Source organism: Epinephelus lanceolatus, chromosome 19, assembly GCF_041903045.1.
Source record: "Epinephelus lanceolatus isolate andai-2023 chromosome 19, ASM4190304v1, whole genome shotgun sequence".
Lineage (NCBI taxonomy): Eukaryota > Metazoa > Chordata > Actinopteri > Perciformes > Serranidae > Epinephelus > Epinephelus lanceolatus.
In genome coordinates this window covers 2,553,817-2,581,113 of record NC_135752.1, presented here as the reverse complement: position 1 = coordinate 2,581,113, position 27,297 = coordinate 2,553,817, and the positions used below count along the sequence as shown (strand labels likewise).

Genomic DNA, 27,297 nt, shown 5'->3' with positions numbered 1-27,297 from the left:
GTCCAGGTACTCTTAGTTAGCCTTCTTATGCAAGCTTTTCAAATGGACTTTCAGATCTGTGTTGTACTCCACATACTTAATTTCCTGTTTCCATTACAAGGCACATGCTTCTATCTTTGACATGGTCAAATTCAAAGGAATCCCAAACAGAACTCTGCCGCTTTCTCCCAACTTTCACCGTAGCCATGATGTTAACCAGCACGGGCAGATTGTCAACACATGACATCACAGACCATGAGGTGCCGTACGGTGCAGACAGCTGGCATAAAACCGGCAGAGCTTAATAGATGTTACATCAACCCCAAAAGGCTTATGTATGAAATAAACTGACAAAGAAGAAAATTAAGGAAATTTTCGCTAATGATTTTAGTTTGTTTAAGTTAGTTTTGTAAACACACACAACACAGTTTCAGTTAGTCATTGTTATTTTTTTTAAAGTTATTTTTATTTCAGTTAAGAAAATGTTTTTTCAATTGTAGTTTCCGTTATTTCATTCATTTGCATTAACTATAATAACCTTGTCCTGCACCAGGAGGAACCCAGGGCCCACTACACCAGCATTAGTCTGGCAATCACTTGGAGGATTTCATCCCGGTACCTAACAGCAGTCAGGGTATCGTTGGCTATGACATGGAGGTCTGTGCGACCCTCCAAGGATATGCCTCTCCAGACCATCACCCGCCCACCCACCACCAAACCTATCATGCGGAATGATAATACAGGCAGCATAATGATCACCACGGCATTTCCAGACTCTTTCTTGCCTGTCACATGTGCTCAGTGTAAACCTTCTCTCATCTTTGAAGAGAACAGGGTGCCAAGGGCGGACCTGCAAATTCTGGTTTTCGCTGGCGAATGCCAATCAAGCTGCACGGTGCTGGGCTGCGAGCACAGGTCCCACTAGAAGACATCAATCCCTCATGCCACCCTCATGGAGTCTGTTTCTAACACTTTGGTCAGAAATGTGCACACCAGTAGCCTGCTGGAGGTAATTTTGTAGGGCACAGGCAGTGTTCCTCCTGTTCCTCCTCGCATGAAGGAGCAGATACCGACTAGATGAACTGGAAATTAAATTAATCAGTCAGGAGGAGAGAGCAACCGTCTGTGACCACCACATGCAAAACCATTCCCTTTTAATGGGTTGTCTTGCTTTTGACTTTTCATTACAGCTGTTGTCACTTTATTTGCACCAAAGCAGGTGATACTGATTCACAATCACTTGTGCTTCCTAAATGGACAGATTGATATCTCTGAAGTTTAACTGACTTGGTGTTACACTGTGACCATTAAGTGTTCCCTTAATTTTTTTAAGCTGTGCACATCAATATTCATTATAATGTACGATGCACTACTACTTTTATGATTCAGATATTTATCAGTTTTAAATTCTCCATTTTGATTTGGAAATACTTTTAATTGCCTTCTTAAAATATTAATATTGATTTGGGGACAATGATGATTGGGGATAGCTAGCTAGTCTTGTTAAACATTCTGTCAATTTACTGTTTGTCAACCATACGCAATGTTATTGACTTCGAATCTTGCTACCCTAAAATTAGCTTTCTGGCTCATAGCTGATCCAAAGGGTTTCTTAAGCTGACTGAACTAGAAATAACAATAATAATAATAATAATAATAATAGCAATAATAATAATAACAACAACAATAATGATAAAATAATAATATTAATAATACATTATACTTATTTGGCGCTTTTCATGGCACTCAAAGACACTTTACAAATTCAGGGACACAAATGTCTCTTGGAGACTTCCTGTTATCATATCCCAGTCATGGGCCACATGCTCTTGCGAATTTGAAACTGACAGAGCTAGAAAATGATATTGAAAAAACTTGAGATGAAAAAAATCTTAACGAATCCAAAGAAAACAAACAGGGAACTGGCTATACTCAGAGCAAAGTACAATGCAGTATCCACCAAAAAGCAGTATCTAGCTTAATGAGTCTGAGGCTAAGACATTCATTCATTTTTGACTTATTCTGTTAGGGATTGCGGGGGGGCTGGAGCCTATCCCAGCTGACATTGGGTGAGAGGCGGGGTTCACCCTGGACAGGTCACCAGACTATCCCAGGACAGACAGACATTTCATGATAAAATAGAGAAGGCAAGATAAGCTTTTAGCCTGGTATCTAAAATTGCTGCAAAATGAACAATCAGTCTTTGAAATTGAATTGAAGGCAGGTATAAAAATAATAAACCCCTTATTACTCAAAGTTATAAACATCAGAATGTCCAACCATTTGACAGAACCTCCATTTACCAGACACCAGTTGGTCAAATTCCACTGCTGTGAGGACCATTCAAACATCTAGTCATAGATTATTTTGACATGATAAAATCAGTACATGGGAAACGGTACATATTAGTGGTATTTGACTGCTTCAGCCATTGGGTTGAAGCAACACCATCATCTGTTTCTGAAACTGTTGTTAAATTCCTAATACGGGAAGTCTTTCCACATTTTGGAATACCTTCAGAAATAAGCTCAGATAATGGGTCAGCATTCATACAAAAGTTAGCTAAAGGAATCTTACAGCAGTTAAGAATCAAGCAGCGATGGGAGCTGTTTAGCACCCTCAAAATCAGGGCATGGTTGAGAGAATCAGTGGGATTCTCAAAGCTAAGCTAAACAAGACCTGTGCTAGCATCAAGCTAAACTGGGTAGATGCTTTGCCGCTTGCACTTATGAGCTATCGCATGCAAACACACAGAAGCACACATCTAACTCCACATGAAATTCTAACAGGCAGACATCGGCCAGCACCTCACTTGAGAGGGCCCTATAAGGGACCCTCACTTAAGTAGGTATAAATGGAGTTAAAAGAATATATGAACTAACTGCCATACATAAGTATTTTTACATGAAAAGAACAGGGTTCCAGGTTCTGGACTTGGCTGCAGAAAACCTGGTGGTTCCAGGGGACCATGACAACATTATTGTCTTCCGGTGAAAGTGGAATAAGCCAAGGTGAGAGGGTCCATACAAAGTGGTCCAGGTGACACCAACTGCGGAGGCCTGCGCTCTGTGTACACTGCGCTGACGTGTGTGCACTTCCGGCGAGACCAGCGAAAGCACGTGAACACACATGAAGGCAGTGCCGATGTCTCACGGTCTCGCGCAAGCGCACACACGTCAGCGCAGTGTACACAGAGGCAGTTAGAGCTACATGCTACAATGAGGCTAAAACACAGAGTTCAAATGACGTTTTTCCAAACAACTTTTTGTGTCGGGGCTTCAGGACACTTGGATCACTACGGACGAGCAGTATGGAGATATTTTATGGTTTCAATTCTGTGTTCTTGGATGTTTTAATCTGGGTCGCCGTCAGCCTCCATTAGGTGTGCAGTTGTGCTGCTACCCACTTCTCCCCCGGATTTACGTAAGTGTTGTGAGGACTCTAAAACTTCACCAGAGCCTCCCTCTGCATATGGGTGAGTAGATAATAGCTGAATTTTCATTTTTGGGTGCACTATCCCTTTAAGGAGCTGAAACAATAAATAGGAGATAATGCAGGCAAAGGTGGAGTGTTATAGGATTTATTGGAACTGAAACTTGGACTTGGATTGATGACCAAGATGGCGGTGCTGATGGATGCAGCGGCCCCTCTCTCTCCGAGTTTGGTGCCTAAAATTGTGTGTTCCAGTGAATGTTCGTGTGCTTGTGTTTACGTCAGTGTGTGCGTTGTTCAACGTCTATGTTGCTCAAAAGATACAGTCACCACTGCTTTCTGTATATAAGAATTAAGTCAAAACACCACAACTTGGATCAGAAAGTTACAGAGGAACTTCGGGGCCTGGGACTTCTCCGCTGGACTATTACATCACTGGACCCACCTGCTACATCACACCCAGAGAGGAGGCACCGGAGGCAGTGTGAAAGAAAGCAGAAGTGAGGCAAGCGCAGAGGCATCCAGGCTATGCTTGCAGCTAGCCCACACAGACCAGGGATACTATCCCTTATTATGGTCAATGTACCCTGACTAGACAACAAAACAGACCACATACAGCTCCTGAGATCTGCGCAGCGTGATGTAAGGGACTGCTGTGTTTTCATTTTTACGGACACGTCTTAATGACAACATGCCGGACCCCGCTATCCAGCTAGCTGGGCTAACATGCTACCGCACCGACCGGGTCTCCGTGGAGGGAGGTAAGACGCGCGGCAGGGTAGTTTCTGTTTACATCAGCGATGCTTGGTGCCGGAATGCTGCTGTTGTTTACAAACACTGTTCTCCACTGGCGGAGTTCATCATTATTAAATGCCAGCCTTATTATCTACTGAGGGAGTTTACGGCAATCCTGCCAGTTGCTGTTTACATCCCTCCCACCGCTAACACCAGTGATAGTGATAGGAGTGACAACAGACAGCTGTAGCGACCCCTGTTGTTGTTGGTGGTGGTGTGTGTGGCATTACCTAAGCTTGCCACACCTGTAACACTAATCAGTGCCTCCTAGTGACACCTGGGCCCGGTGTCCACCAGTTTATATAACTAGGCCTGTTAATCATTCTCTCTCTCTCTTCCACTCTCTGCAGGCACCCTGGGTGATGTAGCAGCCTTTAGTCTTTTTGTTGACCTTTTGATCATTTCATGCATCCAACACATTCACACACACTCCATTTACACATGTCAACATGCACCTCATGCCTATTCTACTGACATTCACACCCCATACTTTATCATACTTTATTTGTGCAGATTTTCAGTTATTTTGTTAAATAAAAGCATTTGTTAATTCTTTAAATGGTGTGTCTCCCTCGAGCCAGGCTTTGACACAGCGCACCCAGACGGATTCCTTATCACTGCTAAAGGTTTTACTGCCCAAACTTCATCACCATGTGGTGGACTTACACAACATGCAAGGGAACATACAAGGCTTCCATCCTACCCCACTGGGTCTCTCTGATCACATCACCATTATGCTGAGACCTACATACAGACCCAGAGAGAGCCATCAGACCAACACAAAAGGAGGTACATGTATGGCCAGAGGAGGCCTCCTATGCTCTGAAGGACTGCTTTAACACTATGGACTGGGACATTTTCAAACAAGCAGCCTCTCACAATGACCATACAGACATAGAGGAATACACTGAGGCTGTTACAGCATACATCACTAAATGCATTGATGTCACTCACACCAAAACTATATCTGTTCGTGCTAACCAGAAGCCTTGGATGACAAGAGGGGTTCACAGGCTCCTGAGGGCTCGGGACGCAACCTTTAGGGCTGGTGACACGCAGGCCTTGCAACAGCAAGAGCTGACCTGTTCCGTGGAATCGGGGAAGCAAAACTTCAACACAGCAAGAAAATATCTGGACACTTTGGCAACACTAGAGATGCACAGAGACTCTCTGACGGGGCATCCAAACCCTCGCAGTCTACAAACCCCACCCTGGACTGGACTTGCAATAATGACATTTCTTTACTAAACTGCCTCAATGAATTCTTTAGCCGCTTTGAAACACAGAACAACATACCAGCACAGAAGACAAGCCCTCCCCTGGGCGAGCAGGCTATGTGTCTGTCCACAAGGCAGCTGGACCAGATACCTGGTTGTGCCCTAAAGTAAATGGACCTGCACTCGTATAGCCTTTCTAGTCATCTGACCACTCAAAGCGCTTTTTACACTACGAATCACATTCATACACTGGTGGCCGAGGCTACCATACAAGGTGCCACCTGCTACTCAGTAACACACGCACACACCGATGGAACAGCCATTGGGATCAACTTGGGGTTCAGTATCTCGCTCAAGGATGCTTCAACATGCAGACCGGAGGAGCCGGGGATTGAACTGCTGATCTTTCGATTGGTGGACGACCCGCTCTACCTTTGAGCCACAGCCGCCCCAAGGACTGTGCTGAGTAGGGCTGTCAAAAAAAAAATTCGAAGTTCGACATATATTCGAATATAGCCTATATATACAGTACAGGCCAAAAGTTTGGACACACCTTCTCATTCAATGCGTTTTCTTTATTTTCATGACTATTTACATTGTAGATTCTCACTGAAGGCATCAAAACTATGAATGAACACATGTGGAGTTATGTACTTAACAAAAAAAGGTGAAATAACTGAAAACATGTTTTATATTCTAGTTTCTTCAAAATAGCCACCCTTTGCTCTGATTACTGCTTTGCACACTCTTGGCATTCTCTCCATGAGCTTCAAGAGGTAGTCACCTGAAATGGTTTCCACTTCACAGGTGTGCCTTATCAGGGTTAATTAGTGGAATTTCTTGCTTTATCAGTGGGGTTGGGACCATCAGTTGTGTTGTGCAGAAGTCAGGTTAATACACAGCCGACAGCCCTATTGGACAACTGTTAAAATTCATATTATGGCAAGAACCAATCAGCTAACTAAAGAAAAACCAGTGGCCATCATTACTTTAAGAAATGAAGGTCAGTCAGTCCGGAAAATTGCAAAAACTTTAAATGTGTCCCCAAGTGGAGTCGCAAAAACCATCAAGCGCTACAAGGAAACTGGCACACATGAGGACCGACCCAGGAAAGGAAGACCAAGAGTCACCTCTGCTTCTGAGGATAAGTTCATCCGAGTCACCAGCCTCAGAAATCGCAAGTTAACAGCAGCTCAGATCAGAGACCAGATGAATGCCACACAGAGTTCTAGCAGCAGACCCATCTCTAGAACAACTGTTAAGAGGAGACTGCGCCAATCAGGCCTTCATGGTCAAATAGCTGCTAGGAAACCACTGCTAAGGAGAGGCAACAAGCAGAAGAGATTTGTTTGGGCCAAGAAACACAAAGAATGGACATTAGACCAGTGGAAATCTGTGCTTTGGTCTGATGAGTCCAAATTTGAGATCTTTGGCTCCAACCGCCGTGTCTTTGTGAGACGCAGAAAAGGTGAACGGATGGATTCCACATGCCTGGTTCCCACTGTGAAGCATGGAGGAGGAGGTGTGATGGTGTGGGGGTGTTTTGCTGGTGACACTGTTGGGGATTTATTCAAAATTGAAGGCACACTGAACCAGCATGGCTACCACAGCATCCTGCAGCGACATGCCATCCCATCCGGTTTGCGTTTAGTTGGACGATCATTTATTTTTCAACAGGACAATGACCCCAAACACACCTCCAGGCTGTGTAAGGGCTATTTGACCAAGAAGGAGAGTGATGGAGTGCTGCGGCAGATGACCTGGCCTCCACAGTCACCGGACCTGAACCCAATCCAGATGGTTTGGGGTGAGCTGGACCGCAGAGTGAAGGCAAAGGGGCCAACAAGTGCTAAACACCTCTGGGAACTCCTTCAAGACTGTTGGAAAACCATTTCAGGTGACTACCTCTTGAAGCTCATGGAGAGAATGCCAAGAGTGTGCAAAGCAGTAATCAGAGCAAAGGGTGGCTATTTTGAAGAAACTAGAATATAAAACATGTTTTCAGTTATTTCACCTTTTTTTGTTAAGTACATAACTCCACATGTGTTCATTCATAGTTTTGATGCCTTCAGTGAGAATCTACAATGTAAATAGTCATGAAAATAAAGAAAACGCATTGAATGAGAAGGTGTGTCCAAACTTTTGGCCTGTACTGTATATGTTTTTATAAGTTCGAACCTAAATTTGATCATTTGAATATCATTAATAACTAATAATATTAATAATGTTGTATGTCATGGCGAATCCCGTTCGGGCAGAGATGGGCCAGAGAGGGACGGAGAGACGGAGGGAGAGGCGCCGACAGATGAGCCTGCTGCACCAACACCACCCACTGCGCTGTCCGCGATGTGTGACCTGTTGGGGGAGACATACAGGGAGAGTGTTGCACCTGCTGCCTCCCTGCCTACCCTTTTTGAAGAAGAAATGAAACGTTACCAGAATGAGACACCACTACGAGCCGGCCAGGATCCACTCTTGTAGTGGAAAACTACGCACTGAAGTATCCAAACATTGCTCAGATAGCGAGGCAGAAGTTGGTCATACCTGGCACTTCAGTGAGGTCAGAACGAGTGTTTTCATCTGAGTGTCACATTCATATTGCGTCAGCAATAAGCATCTTATTTTCTGTGTTTTTTTGTAAAAAAAAAAATAAATAAAATAAAAAAAAAATAATATAGTGAACGGTATATGATAGTGTATACCGTTGTTTGTGTATTATGAATTATTCATTACAGGCTTATTGCTTAATAAATAGTCGTAGCTACATGGATGTACAGTATTGTTGAACTATATCGGTTTTTTAATGTCATAATCTATGGATAGATAGCCTACATCAAAACTGTCTGTCCGCAATATGCTTTATGGAGAGTGTTACTTTTCAAGGCCCCGGAGGACATTAAGGCAATTCTGCTTCACATTCTTTCACAAATTATGTTGTATCCTTTCAATTTTTAAAAAAAATATATGTTAATAAAGAAAATAACAAAACAAGCAAAAACTTAATATTTGCGCTATGTGTGCGCATTTGTTGCATTCTTTCAACATACACAATTACAGGCTATTGATGAGTTTTATGGTAGGCTATGTGTTATTTCAAAATATTGTTGATATAGCCCAAAATAAAGTTTATCGTGAGGCCTTATTATCATTATTATTATTATTATTTACCCTTCATGTTCCTCAACTCCCGTTCCTCCTCCTCCACTGTATGGAGAAAACGCGCTGGGGTCTTGCTGGTGCGCACTGGATGTGGTAGCTTTAGGTTGTAGCGCCCTGCGTATTGCTTGGTCTTGGCCACAAGGTCGGCGAAGGTGTCATGGCAAAGAAGTTTGGCAGTTTCCATTGATCCAAGGGCTGTGACCTTGATGCCTTGCAGTGACCGAGCCACTGCTTCACATGGAGTAAACACAGTAACGCAGGCAAACAAACCAAAGACTGTGTGTGTAGTGGTGCCCTTTTTGAGCAATCCTGCCACTTCGGCACGCGTCTCCCCCTTGACAGTCCTGTCACTCTCCAAGGTCCTGAATGTCTGTAGCATCTCTCCATAGCCGGCCAGCAAACGTGACGGTGCCACACAGGGGCGTCGTTTCAGCAAAAGCTAAGGTATGGCAATATGACATGACGTCACAGAGCTAGTGATGATGGAATTTCAAAAATATGAACTTATATAAAACTTCACTTTGGTCTTTGACCTGTCAGAAGTACATACTATGCTATTGAAAACTTAATAACATAAAGCCTAAAATGACATAAAGCTGTTTCTCACATTCATAATAAGCTACCTAAGTCTGCATGTAATGCACGAATTGGTGAGAGCAGTGAAAACATCGGACCTATTTCGGCGCATATTTCAGCACCTCGGACAGCGAGCGGACGTTTAATTAGCCTATCATTAGTCATGTGTTTAACTTCACAGAAAATAAAGAAAATAAATTAATTACAAGCTCATTTCTAGAAGATAACCAAGGGGTCCGGTGTATGAAACACAGTAAAACAAAGGCCAATTTGGTACAATACTGTATAGGCGAATTTATTGGAGTGTCTCCAGAGACCGAAAATACAAGCTTAACATGCCGACATGAAGAAAAAAACCCCACATACAATCAGACAGGCTTCAAGACATCATTTAGACAGGCTGTCTACAGCAGCAGAGCCAAATGCTTTTACAACACATAGATACCGTATTTTTCCAAATAGCAGCCCGGCGTTTATTTCACAAAATCGATTTTGACCCCAGGCATTTAAAAGAACCAGGGGCTATTTGCTCAAGGCTTTTTTTTTTTTTTGCATCGACCTGCACCAGGCCGTTATTTGGTTACAGTTCCTGTCCAGTATGTTTTTTAGTGCAAAAATACTGTATAATGTAGGGGTGAGTTCATGTACAAAAATATCTAAACATTTAGAGTGGGTCATTTTTTTCGTGTACACATGTACACGGGTTTCACCGCTGGGTGGTGCTATTGCATTATACCAGTAAATCAAATCAAATCAAATCAACTTTATTTATATGGCACTTTTCATACAACAGTAACACAAAGTGCCTCACAGAGGTTAAAAACAACAAAGATCCAAACAGAAAACAAAAAGAAAAGAGAAAACCCAACTCTCCCACCCAACAAAAAGCTATTTAGCTCATAAAATTGAGTTAGTAGCTAGGTAAGAATGATCTAAAACAGAGACATAAAATGCATCAAAACTAAAACCTATAGGCTAACTAAAATAACAAAAGATAAAGGTTAAATGAGATAAGAACGTAAAAAGAGGAAGGGTAAGAATATAAAAAATAAATAAAAAATAGATAATAGATGGATAAATCGGTTAGAAGAGGAATTTAAAATAGATAAATAAAGAGATCGGTTAAAAGCCTGATTAAAAAGATGAGTCTTGAGCCTCTTTTTAAAAACATCAACAGTCTCTGCAGCTCTGAGGTTCTCCGGCAGGCTGTTCCACAATCGGGGGCCATAATAATTAAATGCCGCCTCCCCGTGTGTTTTAGTCCTAACTTGTGGTATGGTTAAAAGGCCGGTGCCGGAGGACCTCAGGGTCCGCGAGGGTTGATATGGTAAAAGCAGGTCAGATAAATAAGAAGGCCCAAGACCGTTAAGACATTTAAAAACTAATAAAAGAACCTTAAAATCGATCCTGAATCACACGGGGAGTCAATGCAGCAATTTTAAAACTGGTGTAATGTGCTCCCGCCCTCTGGTCCTCAGCACTCGTGCAGCTGAATTCTGTAATAATTGTAGATTTGAGATACTCTTTTTGGGAAGACCAGAGAGCAGGGCATTACAATAATCTAACCTACAGGAGATAAAAGCATGCATCAGCACCTCCGTGCTGGCCTGAGAGAGAAATGGGCGGACTCTGGCTATATTCTTAAGGTGGTAGAAACCTGCCTTTGTTATGTTTTTAATATGTGGAATAAAACAGAGCTCAGAGTCAAAAATCACACCCAGATTTTTTACAGATTGTGTTGGTTTAAAATCCTGTAGTTTTGGTAAAAGTTTCTGTCTCTGGCCTTCAGGACCAATGACTAAAACCTCTGTTTTGTCCTGGTTGAGCTGCAGGAAATGCACTGCCATCCATGACTCTATGTCTAAAATGCAGTTAAAAAGGGCATCAATTGGCCCTGTGTCATCAGGAGACACGGCGATGTACAGTTGCGTATCATCAGCATAACTATGAAAGCTGATGCCGTGCCTCCTGATGACGTCCCCCAGAGGAAGCATGTAGAGATTAAAAAGACCTAAAATTGACCCCTGGGGGACCCCAAACTTTATCTCATGGGTTCCTGAGGAACATGTATCCATACTTACAAAGAAGTGTCGATCAGTAAGGTAAGAGACGAACCAGTTAAAAACAGTACCAGAGAGGCCGACCAGGTGCCTCAGTCTATTTAATAAAATGTGATGGTCTACTGTATCGAAGGCGGTGGTTAGATCCAGTAGTACCAACACTGTGAGTTTATGGTTATCTAAATTGCACCTGATGTTTTTAAAATCTTTACAAGGGCTGTCTCGGTACTGTGGTTCATCCTAAAACCAGACTGATACTTCTCTAAAGTGTTATTTGTATTTAAAAAATCATTTACTTGGTTAAAAACCAGTTTTTCTAAAATTTTGCTTAAAAATGGTAAGTTGGATACAGGTCGATAATTATTAAGAATGTTGGGATCTAAATTGCTCTTCTTCAGAAGGGGCCTCACCACCGCCGTTTTCAAGGAGGCCGGGAAGACACCTGTCTGAAGAGAGCAATTCACCATGTACAGTAGCTGTTTCTCAAAGAATCCATAAAATGTTTTAAAAAACGGTGTGGGAATTGGGTCTAAAAGGCAGGTTGTGGGCTTTACTTGGGAGAAAACTCGACCAAGTGTCCTCGCATCAACCAGGGCAAAACTTGCCAGTGTTTCCTCAGGTAAAAGCAATGATCCAGGTGTGTCGACAGTTAAAATCTGTTGCGATAAGAGACTGGATCTGATGTCATTGATTTTACTTCTGAAGTGGTCTGCAAAGTCCTCACAAAGGGCACTGGTTGTTGTCTTAGGTGATCTGTTAAAATTACTGTTTGTTAAAATATCAATTGTGGAGAAGAGGAATTTGGGATTGTTTTTATTGTCAGAGATTAGTTTTTTGAAGTGGTAATATTTCGTAGTGGACTGTTAGGTTTGATTTTCTCCATCTTCTCTCAGCACTCCTGCAGTATCTTTTCAGTTGTTTGATTTCCTGATTTCTCCACGGGGGAGTAGGTTTTGTTCTAATTGTTTTGATTAAAAGTGGAGCCACTGAGTCCAGCATTGACTTGAGTTTGTTGTTAAAATTGTCCACAATAAAATCACAGGGTGCTGGTAAAATCTCTGCAGGAGTGCTTTGTAAAATCTGGATAAAATTTGCAGCCACTTCAGAAGTTAGGTAGCGTTTCCTCACTGTTCTCACCGAGGCCTCCTGTTGGTTAAAACTGGTGATGTTAAAAAACACACAAAAGTGGTCGGACACAGCCAGATCCACAACAGAGGACACACCCACGGACAGGCCATAGGTTATGACCAGGTCCAGGGTGTGCCCTCTGCTGTGGGTCGGCTGTGTGATATGTTGTTTAAAATCTAAACAGTTTAAGAGGTTTAAAAATTCTCTGGATACTGGGTCCGAGGTGTTGTCAATGTGTAGATTAAAATCACCAGTTATTAAAATCCTGTTGTAGGTGGAGTGGATTGATAATAATTCAGAGAAATCACTGATAAAAGAAGTGGAGTACTGGGGTGGTCTGTAAACCGTTATGCAAAGGATGGGAGGGCTGCTAAAAACAAGGCATGATGCTCAAATGATGTGTAACTGCTAAAAGAAACTTCATTTGAGGACATTGTGGTTTTTGTTACTGATGCAGTTCCGCCTCCTCTTTCACCTCCCCTAATAGAATATAAAAAGTTAAAATTTGGTGGGGAAGCCTCGGTGAGAACAACAGGTGTGTCGGTGCCAAGCCATGTCTCTGTAAGGAGAATACTGTCTAGGTTATTGTCTAAAATTAAATCATTTATGATAAAAGATTTGTTTAAAAGGGAGCGCACGTTCAGCACTGCCATTTTAATGTTTGTGCTGAACGTGTGCTCTTCGTGACTTTTCAAATGGATGTTAAAAACATGGTTAGGTCTAAAAACATTCCTGGGTTTCCACTTTCTAAGTGTAATGATAGTTTTTATGGTGTGAATGTCCTGTGTTTCCAGTTGCAGAGAAGGTGCTACTGAGGGAGAAGTGTGTGTGGTGCAATGTGTAGTGGAGGAGGGTGGAGGTGGGTGAGCAGTGAGTCAGGAGGTGGCTGTGGTGCAGGATCGGACGGTCAGGTCAATGTTGACTGATAAAAGCTGTGATCCCTCCTGGTTTGGGTGGAGGCCGTTTAAAAAGGTGGGGTCTGTTTAAAAAAGCTATAAAATTGTCCACAAAAGGGATACTTTTGGACAGGCAGTATCCCTTCAGCCACAGGTGCAGCTGACGAAGGCGGCTGGTGGTGACGTCACCATAACGAGGTGGGGGAAGCGGGCTGGAAATAATTAGCCGCTTCCCCGTGTCCAGCAGGCGGTCCACCAGGGAGATGAAGTCCTGCTTGAGGACCTCTGACTGCTGGTTCCTGAGGTCGTTGATACCGGCCTCCAGGACTAGCGTAGAGGCCGAGCTGTGCCATGCAGCCAGCTGGAGGGTGGAGGATGCAACCTCATTGACACGGGCACCGGGGTGGCAGAAAGGTGTGGCCGTTGTGCACTTCCACGTGCCTGACCATGGAGGTCCCGATCACTAGCACAGAGGGGGTGCGCTGCTCCCGAGTGCGCGCCTCCGACTGCCTGGAGGTTCGATGGTGAAGGGATGGAGCCCGATGTTTGTGGCGCCGGGCCACGGTTCCTCCTGACCGGGATGGAGGGGAGGGGTCAGGCTGGACAAGCAGATGCCGATTCCTGGACTGGTGAGAGCCACGGCCAGCTGGATGTAGGCCTACAGGTTCCACAGGCGAGCTGGACGAAGCATCCACGGAGGGAAGACCTGCAGGCTTAGGATGTCATACCTGTTATCCAGCGGCAGCTCCGGAGGCGGAGGAGGAGGAGATGGACGAGCCCCAGAGCCCCTCTCCACCACCGACCAGGGCTCCCTCGGCTTGAGTGGAGTTGAGCTCACCGGTGCTCCCGCTCCACCCTCCGTGATGAAGCGCTGCGGCTCCGCGGGGCGAAGGCAGGAGGTGGAGAGTGCCAATGATTTGGGCTTGGCTCCCTGGCGGTGCCAGCGGGACTCGGCTAGTGCTGGTGTCGGAGTTCCGGTGGTTATGGAGCCGGTCCACGGCAGGGTGGTGTTGTTCGTGGCCATCATGCTCCGGTCACCAGCGCCGGATGCTGTCAGGTGAGCAATATGTTTCGCCTGGGTCGTGGCGACGGTGGTAAAATCCAGGAGGATCTTGTCCCTCTCCTTGAGGTCGGCCTGCAGTCCGGAGATGCTCTCCTTCAGTTTTGACAGGGTTGGGAGGCAGGACTCACACACCGCCAACATACCTGCGGCCTGTGCTGGAGATCCGTTCCCCGGGACACAGTATCAACACACGGAGGTGAGTTAAAATTTTTACCCTCGGTCGTGGGGGACCTTCCCCAATTTTAAGGGGGCAGTCCGCTTCAGGTGGTGAGTTGTAGGTCTCCCACAGTTAGACGATTTTTAAAAGTTGGCGCCTCGCTAATGCGGTTCGGCTGGCGACTTCCGCGTTCACTTCTGCGGTAGTCTATGATCCGTGACAACCACAGGCCCGATGGCTTAAAACCTTAGTCCATGTTTAAAAAATACATACAATAAAAGCTGAGAGCAAGTGGTTCGTTAATAAAAGAAGCGAGAAACTGGACTAAAAGCTGTGTTTTACCGGACCGAAGTGGCGGGGAAACCAGTGACGTCACGCATGTGCATGTCCAGATCAGAGTATCTACCCCAGTAAAGCCCCAGTTATCCGAATACCAACCGAACGGGCCATTTAACCAACAGTTACAGGCCGCCACACCGAAATATCGCCATCCCAAAGGTCCGCCATCCCGAATTCTGGTCCCTGAGTCCTGACAGTAAGCTATGGCGAGCCTGTAGAAGCTGTATTCCCCATGCATGTCAGCGATTTTCACCGGGGACGCACGTGAGTAATTCAGGCTGACATTACCTGTTTTTCAGCGAACTCTTCTGGTAATTTTGTTAAAAGGAATGGCATATAGGTCCACAGTAACTTATTATTATTATTATTATTATTATCTTTTATTATTATTATTATTATTATTACTATCATTGGGTCTTATAAGAGTGGGCTACAATGAGTACCGGGCCATCAAATCACAGCATCCGTGGTGAGAGGACACGGAATTGTGTGCGCTTTTACGCATACAGGTCAAGGCGATCACGGATATTTGATGTGGGAAAGATGTAGCCAGATGTATTACCTGTTTTAGATACGTGGCTGTCTGTCCGTAGGACAAGTCATGTGCACCACTTCACCACTGAGCCGTGCATAAAAGCGCAAACAGTCCCTCAAGCAGGGACAGCCATGAGGCAATGAATGAGGAAATAATCGCCCAGGCGTTTAATCGGACCGGCGTTTAATACGCAAAATGGGGTCAAACACCCGGCGGCTATTAGGTGCCCGGCAGCTATTTGCCACTGGGTGACTATTTGGAAATATACGGTAACTTACATAACTCACGGAGGAGCGAAGTGGAGACCAATTTGATTCAATAACACTCGTATTCACTGATGAGCATATTATTGACCTATTTAAGTGCAACACAATGAAAACAACCAGCCAGTGAGCCTCGAGTAAGATGACTACAGAACCTCTCTCTTTTTTTTCTCCCAATTCCAAGGTATGGCAGCTGCCATACCTCGCCATACCTAAATGACGCCTATGGTGCCACAACTCTGACGCACCACCGAGTTGGGCACAGGGCAAGCAGGTTTATCACTTCTCCACATCCAAAAAGAGACTGGTATAAGGTTTTTCTCTTTGCTGAATCATTAATAACAACTGTGACTTCTTGTACGAAGTTCAGTGTATCAGCAACAAGGCACACTTCTTTTGCCACTTCTTGTAACACTAAATTCAGAGAGTGATTTGCGCAGTGGACAAACACGGAGTCAGGACATGTTTCCTTTAATCTTGCCTGCACTCCCGTGAACCTCCCAGACATGTTACTGGCTCCATCAAAACAGTAGCCTTTCAGCTTCTCCATTGGCAAATTGAGCCGAACAAGGACATCTTTTATGCACAAAAACAGCATCTCTGCTGTTGTGTCTGGGGCGTTGTAAAAGCCAAGAAAGAAATTCTGAACTTCCAGATTGTGATCAGCAAACTGTATACTGCATGAAAACTGTTCTTTGCCACTGACGTCAGTGGTCCCATCAGCAGTTAAGCCAAAAAAAAAGGACTTTGGGATGCTTTGGCTCCGATTTTTCTCTGAATGTCATGTGCAAACAGCTCCAGAATTTCATTTTGGATGCTGCCAGACATCCAGTTGTCTCTCCTTTTCATCCAGTTCTCCAGGTCAGGATCAGTGCGTACCCTCTCCACCATTAGCTGCCATAACACCCCATCCCGATTTGCAGCCCCCTCCCCCCAGGGAGTCCCTGGCGCCCCAGGAAGCTTATGCAGTTGAAAATGAGCTCCAGCATTTTCCGCGCTGTTCTCTGTTCTTTAGCAGCGGCCTCAGAGAGTAGCGCATTAATTGGCGTTGTTTTCAATGCAGCCAATCTTTGGGTCCCATCTAAATGAATGCGAGTCTTCTCGTGGTCCCTGATCTTTTCCGTTGCTTTTCTCCAGATAAAAGCCTTTATCTTTCAAAAATAGAAAGACACGGCCAACTTGCTCTTGACAGTTGACCTGCACACACCACACACAATGCCATCACTGTCCGCAATGTATTCCAGCCATTGCCACTCTCTGAACCAGGCGGCCTTGCAGAAGCGTGTGAAGTTCTCCCCGCTAAATTTCCTGACAGGAAAATTATAATCATGCGATGGTCTGAAGGATAATGCCTCTTGGCTAGCACCGGGTGGCACTGGGGAGGGAGGACCGCAGCTGGGTCCTTGGGCTAGCTGCTTCCGCTGTTGCTCCTGCTGCTGTCTGCTTGCTGGCGGTGGCACACAGGGTTCAGGTGTCACACTGTGAGCTGTCTCTCTCGGACGTTTAGCTGGCCCAGAGTCGGGAGATTTTGAAAAAAAAATCTGAAATCCTTTTTTTGCAACATTTCAGCTGGCTTTATTGAACTCACATTGCGTGTAACATTAAGCTAACACCAACAGATCAAAACAACAATGCGTGGGGGAAAAAAAAGTCATGTTTTTTTTTTTTGTTTTTGTTTAGCCTACGTCACACTGGGCTGTCTGATGCAGCCTGACTACATACAATAGGCCTAGCCTATGCCAGATGCCAATTGGCTACTGTATGTAGTCAGGCAGGCTGCATATCACATCAAAAGCATAGACCTATGCATTAATGATATGAAAGAGACAAATTGAGTTTAAATTCAGATTCTTTATTTTTTTTAAAGCGTAATGCAGTGGGTAGGGAGGCTGATGGGGTGCGGATGGGAGGCCCTAGTTCCGACGTCTATGCATAAGTCTCTTTGAACTCTTAACCTTTTGAAACTGCATTTGATACAATGTAATTGGAGTTCTATTTTGCATGATATTTTAATGTAGGTTTTTGAAACTATTATTTAAGTATTGTTTAATGATGAAGTTTGATTTGATTTTACACTGTTTCTGATAGGTGGTTGTGGGATTTCATGTATTCAGTCAATAATCACATTTTAATTATTCAAAAGGGTTGTATTTTAAGACTGTGCTTGCATTTATATACATACTTAAATTTCATGTTTTGAATTACACTTAGTACCTTGGAATAACTTTGGATCCTAACCTTAATTTCAAGATGCATATCAAAAAACTCTGTAAAAATGTCAAATATAATTTAGCTAATTTTAGAAATATTATAAACTGTCTTACAATGGACGCTGCCAAGACTTCCATGCACTCTATGATCCTTTCCTACATGTCATATTGTATGACATGCTGGGGGCAAGCTGGGGAAACAGCCATTCAACCTCTGCAGTCTCTGCACAAGCCTTGAAAATTCTGGACAAAAAAATCAATTAAATTTCATCACTGTATAATACTGGAGAAGCATCATCTTTTTAGTTTGAGAATTTTAGAGTTTTTTCAAACCAGTGCCTCGTGTATTAAATCTTAAATGGTTTGGCCCCGCCTCCATTAAGAGACTTTGTTGACTTTCGCTCGGAAGGGTCCATAAAATCAACACGAATATCCTCGACAAGAGACTGTCTTATTCCTTTTCGTCGTACTACCTTAGGAATGCCCTACTAGATGGCGGGGGGAGCGGCTAGCACACCTGGCTGACGGCACCCCAGACTAACGTCCAAGAACACAAAATTGAAACCACAAAATATCTCCAACACGCTCATCCGTAATGATCCAAGTGTCCTGCAGCCCTGGCATAAAAAGTTGTTTCGAAAAACGTCATTTGAACTCTGTTTTTAGCCTCACTGTAGCCTGTAGCTCTGACTGCCTCTCTGTGCTCTGCGCTCATGTGTGCACGCTTGTGCGAGACCAGCGAAAGCATGAGCTTTGCTTACCAGTGTTTACATTACGTGACACGTGACGGAGGAATAATCACACGCAGCCATGGATGGAAAATGGCTTAAATGAGTCCAGCAGGCCCTTCAGGATCATTGCAGTTGACAAGCCATAAGTTTCTCCTGCATTCCTCAGTGCTGTTGATAGCAGTGTCTGCATGAATAACATAGCCTGTGACAGTCTCATTAACAGCTTTCTGAAGGGACGTCAGCTCCGTGTATAAGCTGATCACTCGTGGCTTCCCCTTAGCAGCGTAAAGCCTGATTTATGGTCCTGTGGCGTACCTGCGTCGTTGCCGTGACGTCGTCGTGAACACTTCGAACTTCTCCGTCACTCCATTTCGTTGCGGTGCAATTCACCACCAGAGCGGTAGGAGGCTGCGTTCCTTTCCTGAATGGTTATCGTCGTCTCTAGTTGATTCTTTGTTTAGCTTCCGGCTTTTCCAGTCACAGTGAACAATGGCAACTGAGAGAGAGAGAATCTTGCTGGAGTTGGAGTTGTTGGATGTCGAAGAAAGTAGCTGGGGAAACAGTCTACAACATCTACATCGCAACAGAAGATGTTTAAAGACGGTGGGGATGGTGCAATCTGGAAATACGGAACCGGAAATGCGAGCCTCCTGCATAGCCATGTACCCTACGACGTAGGTACGTCGTTGATTTAACGCAGGACCATAAATCAGGCTTAATGGTCCCTCAGAATCTTCAGCGCCTTTCTGCCATCATCCGCCGCCTTACCTCATCAAAAGGGACATCACAACCTGTTGGAGCTGCCATCATGAAAAGGGCTGGAACACTGACTAAAATGTTTTAACTGATGGAGGAATAATCACACGCAGCCATCGGTTTCGTTTGACCGGCATGCACACATAGCTGGAACTGGGGCAAGCAGTCATTTATTAATTTGCGACACCTGCTACCTGTTTACCACGCTCCCTCTCCAGACAACCTGGTCAGTGTAAGAGCACATTCAAGATCAACAGTATTCAACACACTTTTAATTGTTTTTATGCATAGGTGAAGACAGACCTGAGGAACAGGCTGCAGGGGGACCATCTGGCTGCATGCATGCTACTCAGCATCAATGGGCCACCTCTGACCAAGTTTCAATACAACAGAGCCTTACGCCACGGACACACCGGACGCGGAACCGAAGCGCAGCGCCCAGCCGCGGAGGCAGTTTTCAATCGCCGCCCATTAACCTATCTGACTGTCCACACAGGCCGCTGAGCGGAGGCTCGCTAGCGTTGCCAGGTAGGAAATGTAGGATTATCGTACCAGAGACTCAAAATTATCGTATTTTGAGGGAAATTATGGTACATCCGTCATAACCAAAATAACAATCCTACTGATGCGCTATAGTACTTTTATCTTAGTGAGGAGGTGTGGTTGACTCTGTTGCTAGATGTGATGCATTCTTTTAACAGATGAGATTGGTTGTCACAGACACACCCCTTTGTGAGCTTGCCTTGCAAGGTGTGGACACCCAGTGGAAATGAACTGCATCACAATATGAGACTGGAAGGTTGATGTTATGGTTTGAGTTTTTGATGGATGTTTTGTGGCTGCTCTTGTGTTGTGATTTCTTTTTTGTTTTCCTGTCCTTCCATGACCTGCAGGGCTGGTGTGTGGCGGAGGCGGGGCTGACCTAGGCGGTGAGGCACACCTGGTTTCCATTTCACCTCATCTACCTCACTATAAAGCCGGCTCTGACTTCACTTCGTTGCCAGATAATTCCGTTTCGTTCGGTAGCGCTACTCTTGCTTGAGGTTTTCACCTTGTGAGTATTTTGCCCGTTTCTCTTTTTGACCTGGGGTCCGTTTCGGAAAGGAGGTTCAACAAACTCTGAGCCTAACCCTGAACTCTGAGTTGAGTAACTCTGAGATGGGAAACTCTGGGTTACGGGTTTCAGAACAGGTGATTTCAATCGGTTCAATCATCACAGAGTTTGTTCACTCTGAGTTAAGCGCGTGCACCGCGACTTTAAAAAGCCGTTATCAATGGAGCCCCGATACCACGATTCACCATGGCAACAAGCGACAAGAAAAGGTCTGCATTTTTTTAGTCCTCTGGAGTTGGATATTTTAATGTGTTCATACAGCGAATTTGAAGCTGTTTTCAGGAAGAAGAGTAACACGGCTGCAGCAGCGAAGGAACGGGAGTCGGCATGGGAGAAAATTACTGCTCGAGTCAATGCGCAAGTATAAATTTATTTCATACATTTATGCAATCACAGTAATATTAGGCTATAATATTAAGCTAGCTACAGATACAAACAGGTGGAATGGTGTTAAGGCTAAAATTTAGTTCACTTAGATGCAATCCCACCTCATTATTTTTCAAGTGAAAATGTGCTTGAAACAAGTGGAAATTGTCCAAAAACAAGTTACTTTTAGGTGTGATTTGTTTTGACTAAAAATTAGACATTTTGACTAGAAATAAGACAAATATTCTTGGTATTATTATTATTATTGTTTTTTTTAAAGATTTTTTTGGGGGCTTTTTAGCCTTTAATTGATAGGACAGACAAGCGTGAAGGGGGTAGAGAGAGAGGGAGTGACATGCAGCAAAGGGCCACAGGCTGGAGTCGAACCTGGGCTGCTGTGGCAACAGCCTCGTACATGGGGCGCCTGCTCCACCACTAAGTCACTGGCACCCCTATTCTTGGTTTGAGTTTTTGCAGTGTGATGCAGTCTGACATTTTGAGACAGTCAATCTACCTGCACATTAATGCTGTGAATGGACTTCCTATTCACATAGTCTCCTTCATTTTGTGAAGGAGCAATGATGGGAATGTGGGTTCCATCAATGCACCCTATCACACTGGGAAATCCTAAAAGAAATTAAAATTACTAATCCCTGTCTGAGGTTGCACCACCATGTCATTAACTGAATATGATTTATAATAAGAAATTTTAACTGATTTCTACATCATTCACCTGCAATCCTGTGGAACTCCTCCTTGATGACCTTCACAGGTTTATGTCCAGGGAACACAACAAAAGAGCTTAATAGACGTTTCAGAGCTAGGGACACTTTTCTCACGGCTCTGCAGACAGTGGCCTTACTGATATTTTCTGCATCACCGACATTATAAAGAAAACTGCCGTTTGCAAAAAAATGAAGAACAACACAAAGAATCTGGGTAGATGAAAGTGCACGTCCACGGTTGGTGACGACGGATGAGTTTATGGATATAGGCTAAATGATGGACTGTGATGTGAAACGGTACCGTTCAAAAAGAAAATGTTCTGGAAATGATAATACGTCAATTCTGAGCCTGTGAATAATCTCCCGGCGAATGCGTAACTCCCTCCTCAGTAACACTGCCTCTTCGTCCACAGGGTCCTCCAAGAACAGACATGCCATGGTCGAAAAAAGTAGATTTAGAACTAGAACACACTTTAGGATCCGACTTTACCTTGAGGACAGATGATCAAACTCGCTGAAATCCGCGCAACACTAAACGAATGAATGAATGAATCACACTGCGTGTGTGGCGTAAGAGGGAGGAGACAGCTAGAAACTCGAGGTTCATTGAAGAAAATCTGCTCCCGACCAGGTTAGGTTCACAGAGTTAGTTGCCATAGTAACTGACACCGAGCTTCAGTTACCTCTCTTTCTGAAACGGGCTGGAGTTACTCCACTTTCTCTGGTTTAAGTTACCTCCCTTTCTGAAACGGAAAACCCAGAGTTTCCCTCATTTCAGGGTTAACAGATTCAGAGTTTTCACTAAACCTGCTTTGTGAAACGGACCCCTGCTCCACTGACTCGTGTTTTTGTGTCTGTTGTTTACAGTTTGGAGCTCTCGCCTCCTGCCACTACCAGGCAGCTCACTTCACCGTGCAGCTGTTTTTGTGTTTTGCTGCTGCTTTTTGTAATAAATTATTGTAAACTTTACTCCGCCTGTCTCCTGCTACTTGAGTTCCTTTGGGTTTTTGCCAGTCTGTAACAGTTGAGACAGAGCAAAGTCATCACTGCTGCACTGTTGCATTTTTCCAGTTTTTCAAATATGTTAGTGTTGTGATCATTTTGTTTCTGGCATTATAGTGTTATTTCATTGGAAAAATGTGCAAAATGTGTGCGTATCTCTAATGAGATTGACCACAAACATAATTCCTGTGGTGTTAATAATAATAACATAATGGTGTTTCCGCCATTTTCTCCTCTGCTTAAAAAACTCTTAAGCCTCTTAAAAGTCCTCCTCCCTACTCCTAACAGTTTTTCAACTTAGGAACTTTTAAGGTCTAAGATGCTCTGGGAATAACTTATCTTTCCACGGACCTAGTCTTAACTTTAAGGAGAAATTCTAAGGAAATATCACAATTCTAAGAATGTTCTTAGAATTTCTTCACTAAGAGCAACTCTTAGCGCTAGGAAGCTTTGTGAATACGGCCCCTGGCGTTGATTCAGGCCAAATTTGGTTATGTGAGAAGAAGCAATTGTTCTCAGAGCTGGTTGTCTGGAAAAACAGGAAATAAGTGCTTAAGGGACAGGAAACACCTTTTAATGTGTATTGGAAAGTTGTAGGTGTGTCAACTGATACTGCTTGTTTGTCAGACACTATAAATTGTCATGATGAACTAATTCTTTGGCTTTCTTGCGAGTAAACCCTTAAATGTGCAACTCCACGTCTGAGCCTCTGTTATTTTAAGTCTTGTTTTTGATACAACATTCCTTGCACACAATCACACCAAATGTGCTGCTTGAATGACGCCAAATATAAAACTTGAGTGATACACTTGAGTTTAATCTCTTTATCTAACTCCGGAATGAAACTCCAGTGATGATGTGATGTATCAGATCAGTCTGATCAGCTGCAGCGTTTAATCAATAATCAATATCCAATAAAAGGCTGATTAAAAATCTCCATGGAAGCTGCTCTTGTGTATCCTCGCTCATCACTCCTCAGAGATCCCACCTTGCTCCTTGATCCTTACAGAAATAAGAGATTTGGGCCAGCCTTTAAGATGGCGCATCAGAACAACTTCCAATTTCAGCATGGATAAAGAAGTGAGGAAATATCAAATACAAGACTTGAAATGTACCCTTACTCAATCAACAGGGTTGCAACTTAAAAGCAGATTTCAAACTAGTGTCAAAAATTCAGACAAGACAAAATTCAATTTTTTGTACTTTATCTGGACAACACTGAGATGTGTCTTTACTTTTACAAAGATTAATTGCTCTATAAGTGGCAAACTGTTGTTTGCAGTCAATTCCATTGACTACAATTGTTTATTAAGGATAGAATTCAAAATAGTCAAAATTCAAGTTTTTGAGATACTTGAAATACAATGATACAATGAAATTTAGCATAGTACTTCCACCATGACATGAAAATGTCAGAGTGATGGATTTCATAATTACTGCCAGCTCCAAGTGAATGGAACTTTCTGCTCAACTGAGTCTACAATCTGGTTAAAGCTGCAAAGTCATAGCATGTACTGCTGACTTGTTAGGAATTTTTAAAGCTTTAGACTTTGGTTTTGTTAATTTTTATGCATGAGAAGAAAAAACAGGAGAAGGAGAAGAAGAAGAAGAAGAAGAAGAAGAAGAAAGGGAAGAAGCAGAAGCAGAAGAAGAAAAGGAAGAAGAAGAAGAAGAAGAAGAAGATGACTGAAAGAGGGGCCAGTAGCAGCTGCTCAGCCTCTAATGAAATACAGTGAGGTCTAGGTCCAGAGTATACATTACTAACTGTTGCATTTCTGACCTTGTTGAAATAGCTCGCCCTCCCAATTGGTCCGACCTCATCAGTGTAGTTCAGGAAGCCGATGCTGGCCTCAGTTAAGCCGTAGCCCTCTCTGATCTTGATCATACCAAAACGCTTGATGAACTCTTTCCAAACATCTGACCTGAGACCACTTCCTGCTGCCAGCCAAACCCTATGAACTCTCTCCTCTGGAACCTGGAGGCAAGATAAAACTTGGATTATGAAACAGCATTTCACTTCTTTAAGAAGCAGTCCTATCTTTTGGAAATACGCTTATGTAGAGGGCTTGCCCAGAGTCAGATGAGAACATTTATATCACAAGTGTGGACTGTGATAGGGGTCGTATGTGGCTTTGCTTTAGACAAAGACTAGAAGCACAGGAGAAGGGACTTGGACGACAGGCAGGCACAGATGAGTGGAGAATAAGTCTTAACTGGGGTGGGAGCTGGAACAGTGTGAAAACAAGTGGGAGGTTGAAGTTAGCAGGCTTGATAGGAGAACCAGCTAGGGAGGCTGGGGAAGCACAGTCCAGGGAGTAGGGTCCAGGTAGTGCCAAGTGAGGGGGAGGATGAGACAGGAGGGAGTGAGGGCAGGAGCAGGAGCAGGGGTCAGGCCAAGGAATGAGTAAATACAGTCTGTGTTGTGGTAGGAACCAGCAATTAGAGGCTGAGCACCATGATGATAATGACTGCCAGTTTGTGACCAGGCTTAATCATATCTAACTCCACTCCTTTAATGAAGCACACACACACAGAAAAAGGAATGGGGAGAGAAGCCGCCAGCTAGGCAGAAGTCGAGGGCCTTACAGCATGTCAGGTGGTTTGATTAACTGCATCGTGTTAGGAAATTTGCACCACTTAGGTACAAGATCAACACTGAATTGTTAGCCTACCTAATTTTCATCATGTCTAGCAGAATGGCCCAAAGTTAAAATATAGTGCTTTATTATTTTAGTTTTGATCTAGTTTTATGAATTAAGTCATATTTAATCAACAACAAACAAATACAATCACATGATCTGACCCCTTGGTTCCTGGTGAGCTGAACACCTTCTACGCACGCTTAGAGGCTATTCACACTGCACAGGCACAGCCACTCCTGCCAGCACAGGACAACCAGGTACTACAGCTCTCCACAGCTGGAGTACGGAAAGCACTGGCCAGCGTCAACCCATGCAAGGCTGCAGGACCTGATAACATCCCAGGGCAAGTCCTAAAAGACTGTGCTGAAGAACTGAAGGAGGTGTTCACAGACATTTTTAACACCTCCCTCCAACAAGCAGTGGTGCCCACCTGCCTCAAGAGCGCCACCATCATTCCTGTCCCGAAAAAGCCGAATCCTGCAGTTCCTCTCTGATTCTCGCCCTGTGGCTCTCACGCCTTTCGTGATGAAGTGCTTTGAACGCCTGGTGATGCAGCATATTAAGAAATGTCTCCCTGCAGACCAAGATCCACTACAGTTCACCTACAGAACCAACAGAGCCCCAGAGGATGCAATTTCCACCATGCTCCACCTCTCACTGTCTCACATGGGGCAGAAGAACGCATATGCCAGGCTTCTGTTCATTGGTTTTAGCAGTGCCTTCAACACCATCATTCCACAGCAGCTGGTGGAAAAACTGTGGCTCCTAAAGATCAACAACAGCATCTGCAGATGGGTGTTTAACTTCCTGACACAGCGACAACAAACAGTAAGGGTGGGCAGCCAAACATCAAAGTCGATCACAGTGAGCACAGGCTCCCCGGTCCGTGTACTTTGCGGCCATTCGTTTTTCGTTTTGATGTAGGTAAACAAAAAAAGGGAAACGATCCAATTTCCTTTTTTCGTTTTGATGTAGGTAAACAAAAAACAGGGAAACGAGTCGTCTCCCATTTCTCATTTGGAAATTGGAAATAGAAAAACGGAAAACAGGCCTTTATTTGATTTTCTATTATGTGTTTATTAAACACAAGTCGGGAAATAAAACACAACCATAATTCTTTCAATCAAGCTTGCTTTGCCTTGACCCGTAAAATGTTCTTCTTCTTCTTCTTCGTTTGAAATGGCAGACTAGAAAATGGCGCATTACTGCCCCCCCCCAGTCTGTCTATGAGTTTTATCCATGATGGAGTCATTTGTTTTGTTTCGTGGTGAGAGAGAGTGAGAGAGTAAGTCTGCGTGAAAAAAGCATACAGAACTGCATCAAGTTGTTAATAATAATAATAATAATAATAGTACATTTTTGTATTGTTATTATATTATGTTATTTGTAATTATTATTGTTATTATTATTATTAACAAACCATTAACCAATATACAAAATGGTATTATTTGTTTATTAGAATGTGTAAATATTACAGTGTAACTGCAAATTAACCCTACTGATACTGAATATATTTGTAGCCTACATAATGAATTTATCTACAAAGTGACTGTATAAACAAAATGACATCATTGTAGCTATTTTAAGTAGCTACAATATATATATATATATATATATATATATATATATATATATGTATATGTATATACATATACATATATATATATATATATATATATATATATATGTATATAATTCAAAACTAATTATGGCACGTTCATCCTAGATATTATATTATTAAGGCCTTACTGTTATTAAAATAAGGTATACTGGTACGGAAATCTGCAATTTTAATTTAATTAAAGCAGCTGTGCGGAACTTTTTACCATTCATAAAACCGTCCCTAGTTCGTATCACCTCCCCTTGAAGATCCACATATTTATTTGAACCCAACAGCGACAAAAAAGCCTTTCTCTATATGGCTATTTAGCGTAGCCTGGCTCGGGTCGGACACAGCAGAAGTCAGCAAACCAGAATATGGCACCCGGAGGCGCAAGTAAGTCTGCACGCCCACAGCGGCACGCAGCCATTAAACCACAGAAGAAGAAGGAGCCGTGTTTACGAGTAGGATTTAAGAAAATGACATGGCTAAATGACATGTAGTAGGGCAGTTGTCCTCAGTTTATAAGAAATTCAGAACTACACCAGAACA

General features: G+C 43.5%; 1 protein-coding gene across 2 annotated transcripts in view; it reads right to left on the bottom strand.

The window, feature by feature from the left end:
* LOC117269610 (long-chain fatty acid transport protein 2) overlaps nt 1–27,297 on the bottom strand; it is a 66,627-nt gene that overhangs the window by 27,318 nt on the left and 12,012 nt on the right. Inside the window, exon 6 of one of the 2 annotated variants that reach the window (XM_033646770.2) lies at nt 24,284–24,478. The exons of the other annotated variant lie outside the window; for it this stretch is intronic. Coding sequence (XP_033502661.2) covers nt 24,284–24,478 — 195 coding nt within the window. The remainder of the gene's footprint in view (nt 1–24,283; nt 24,479–27,297) is intronic. 2 annotated transcript variants of the gene reach the window in all.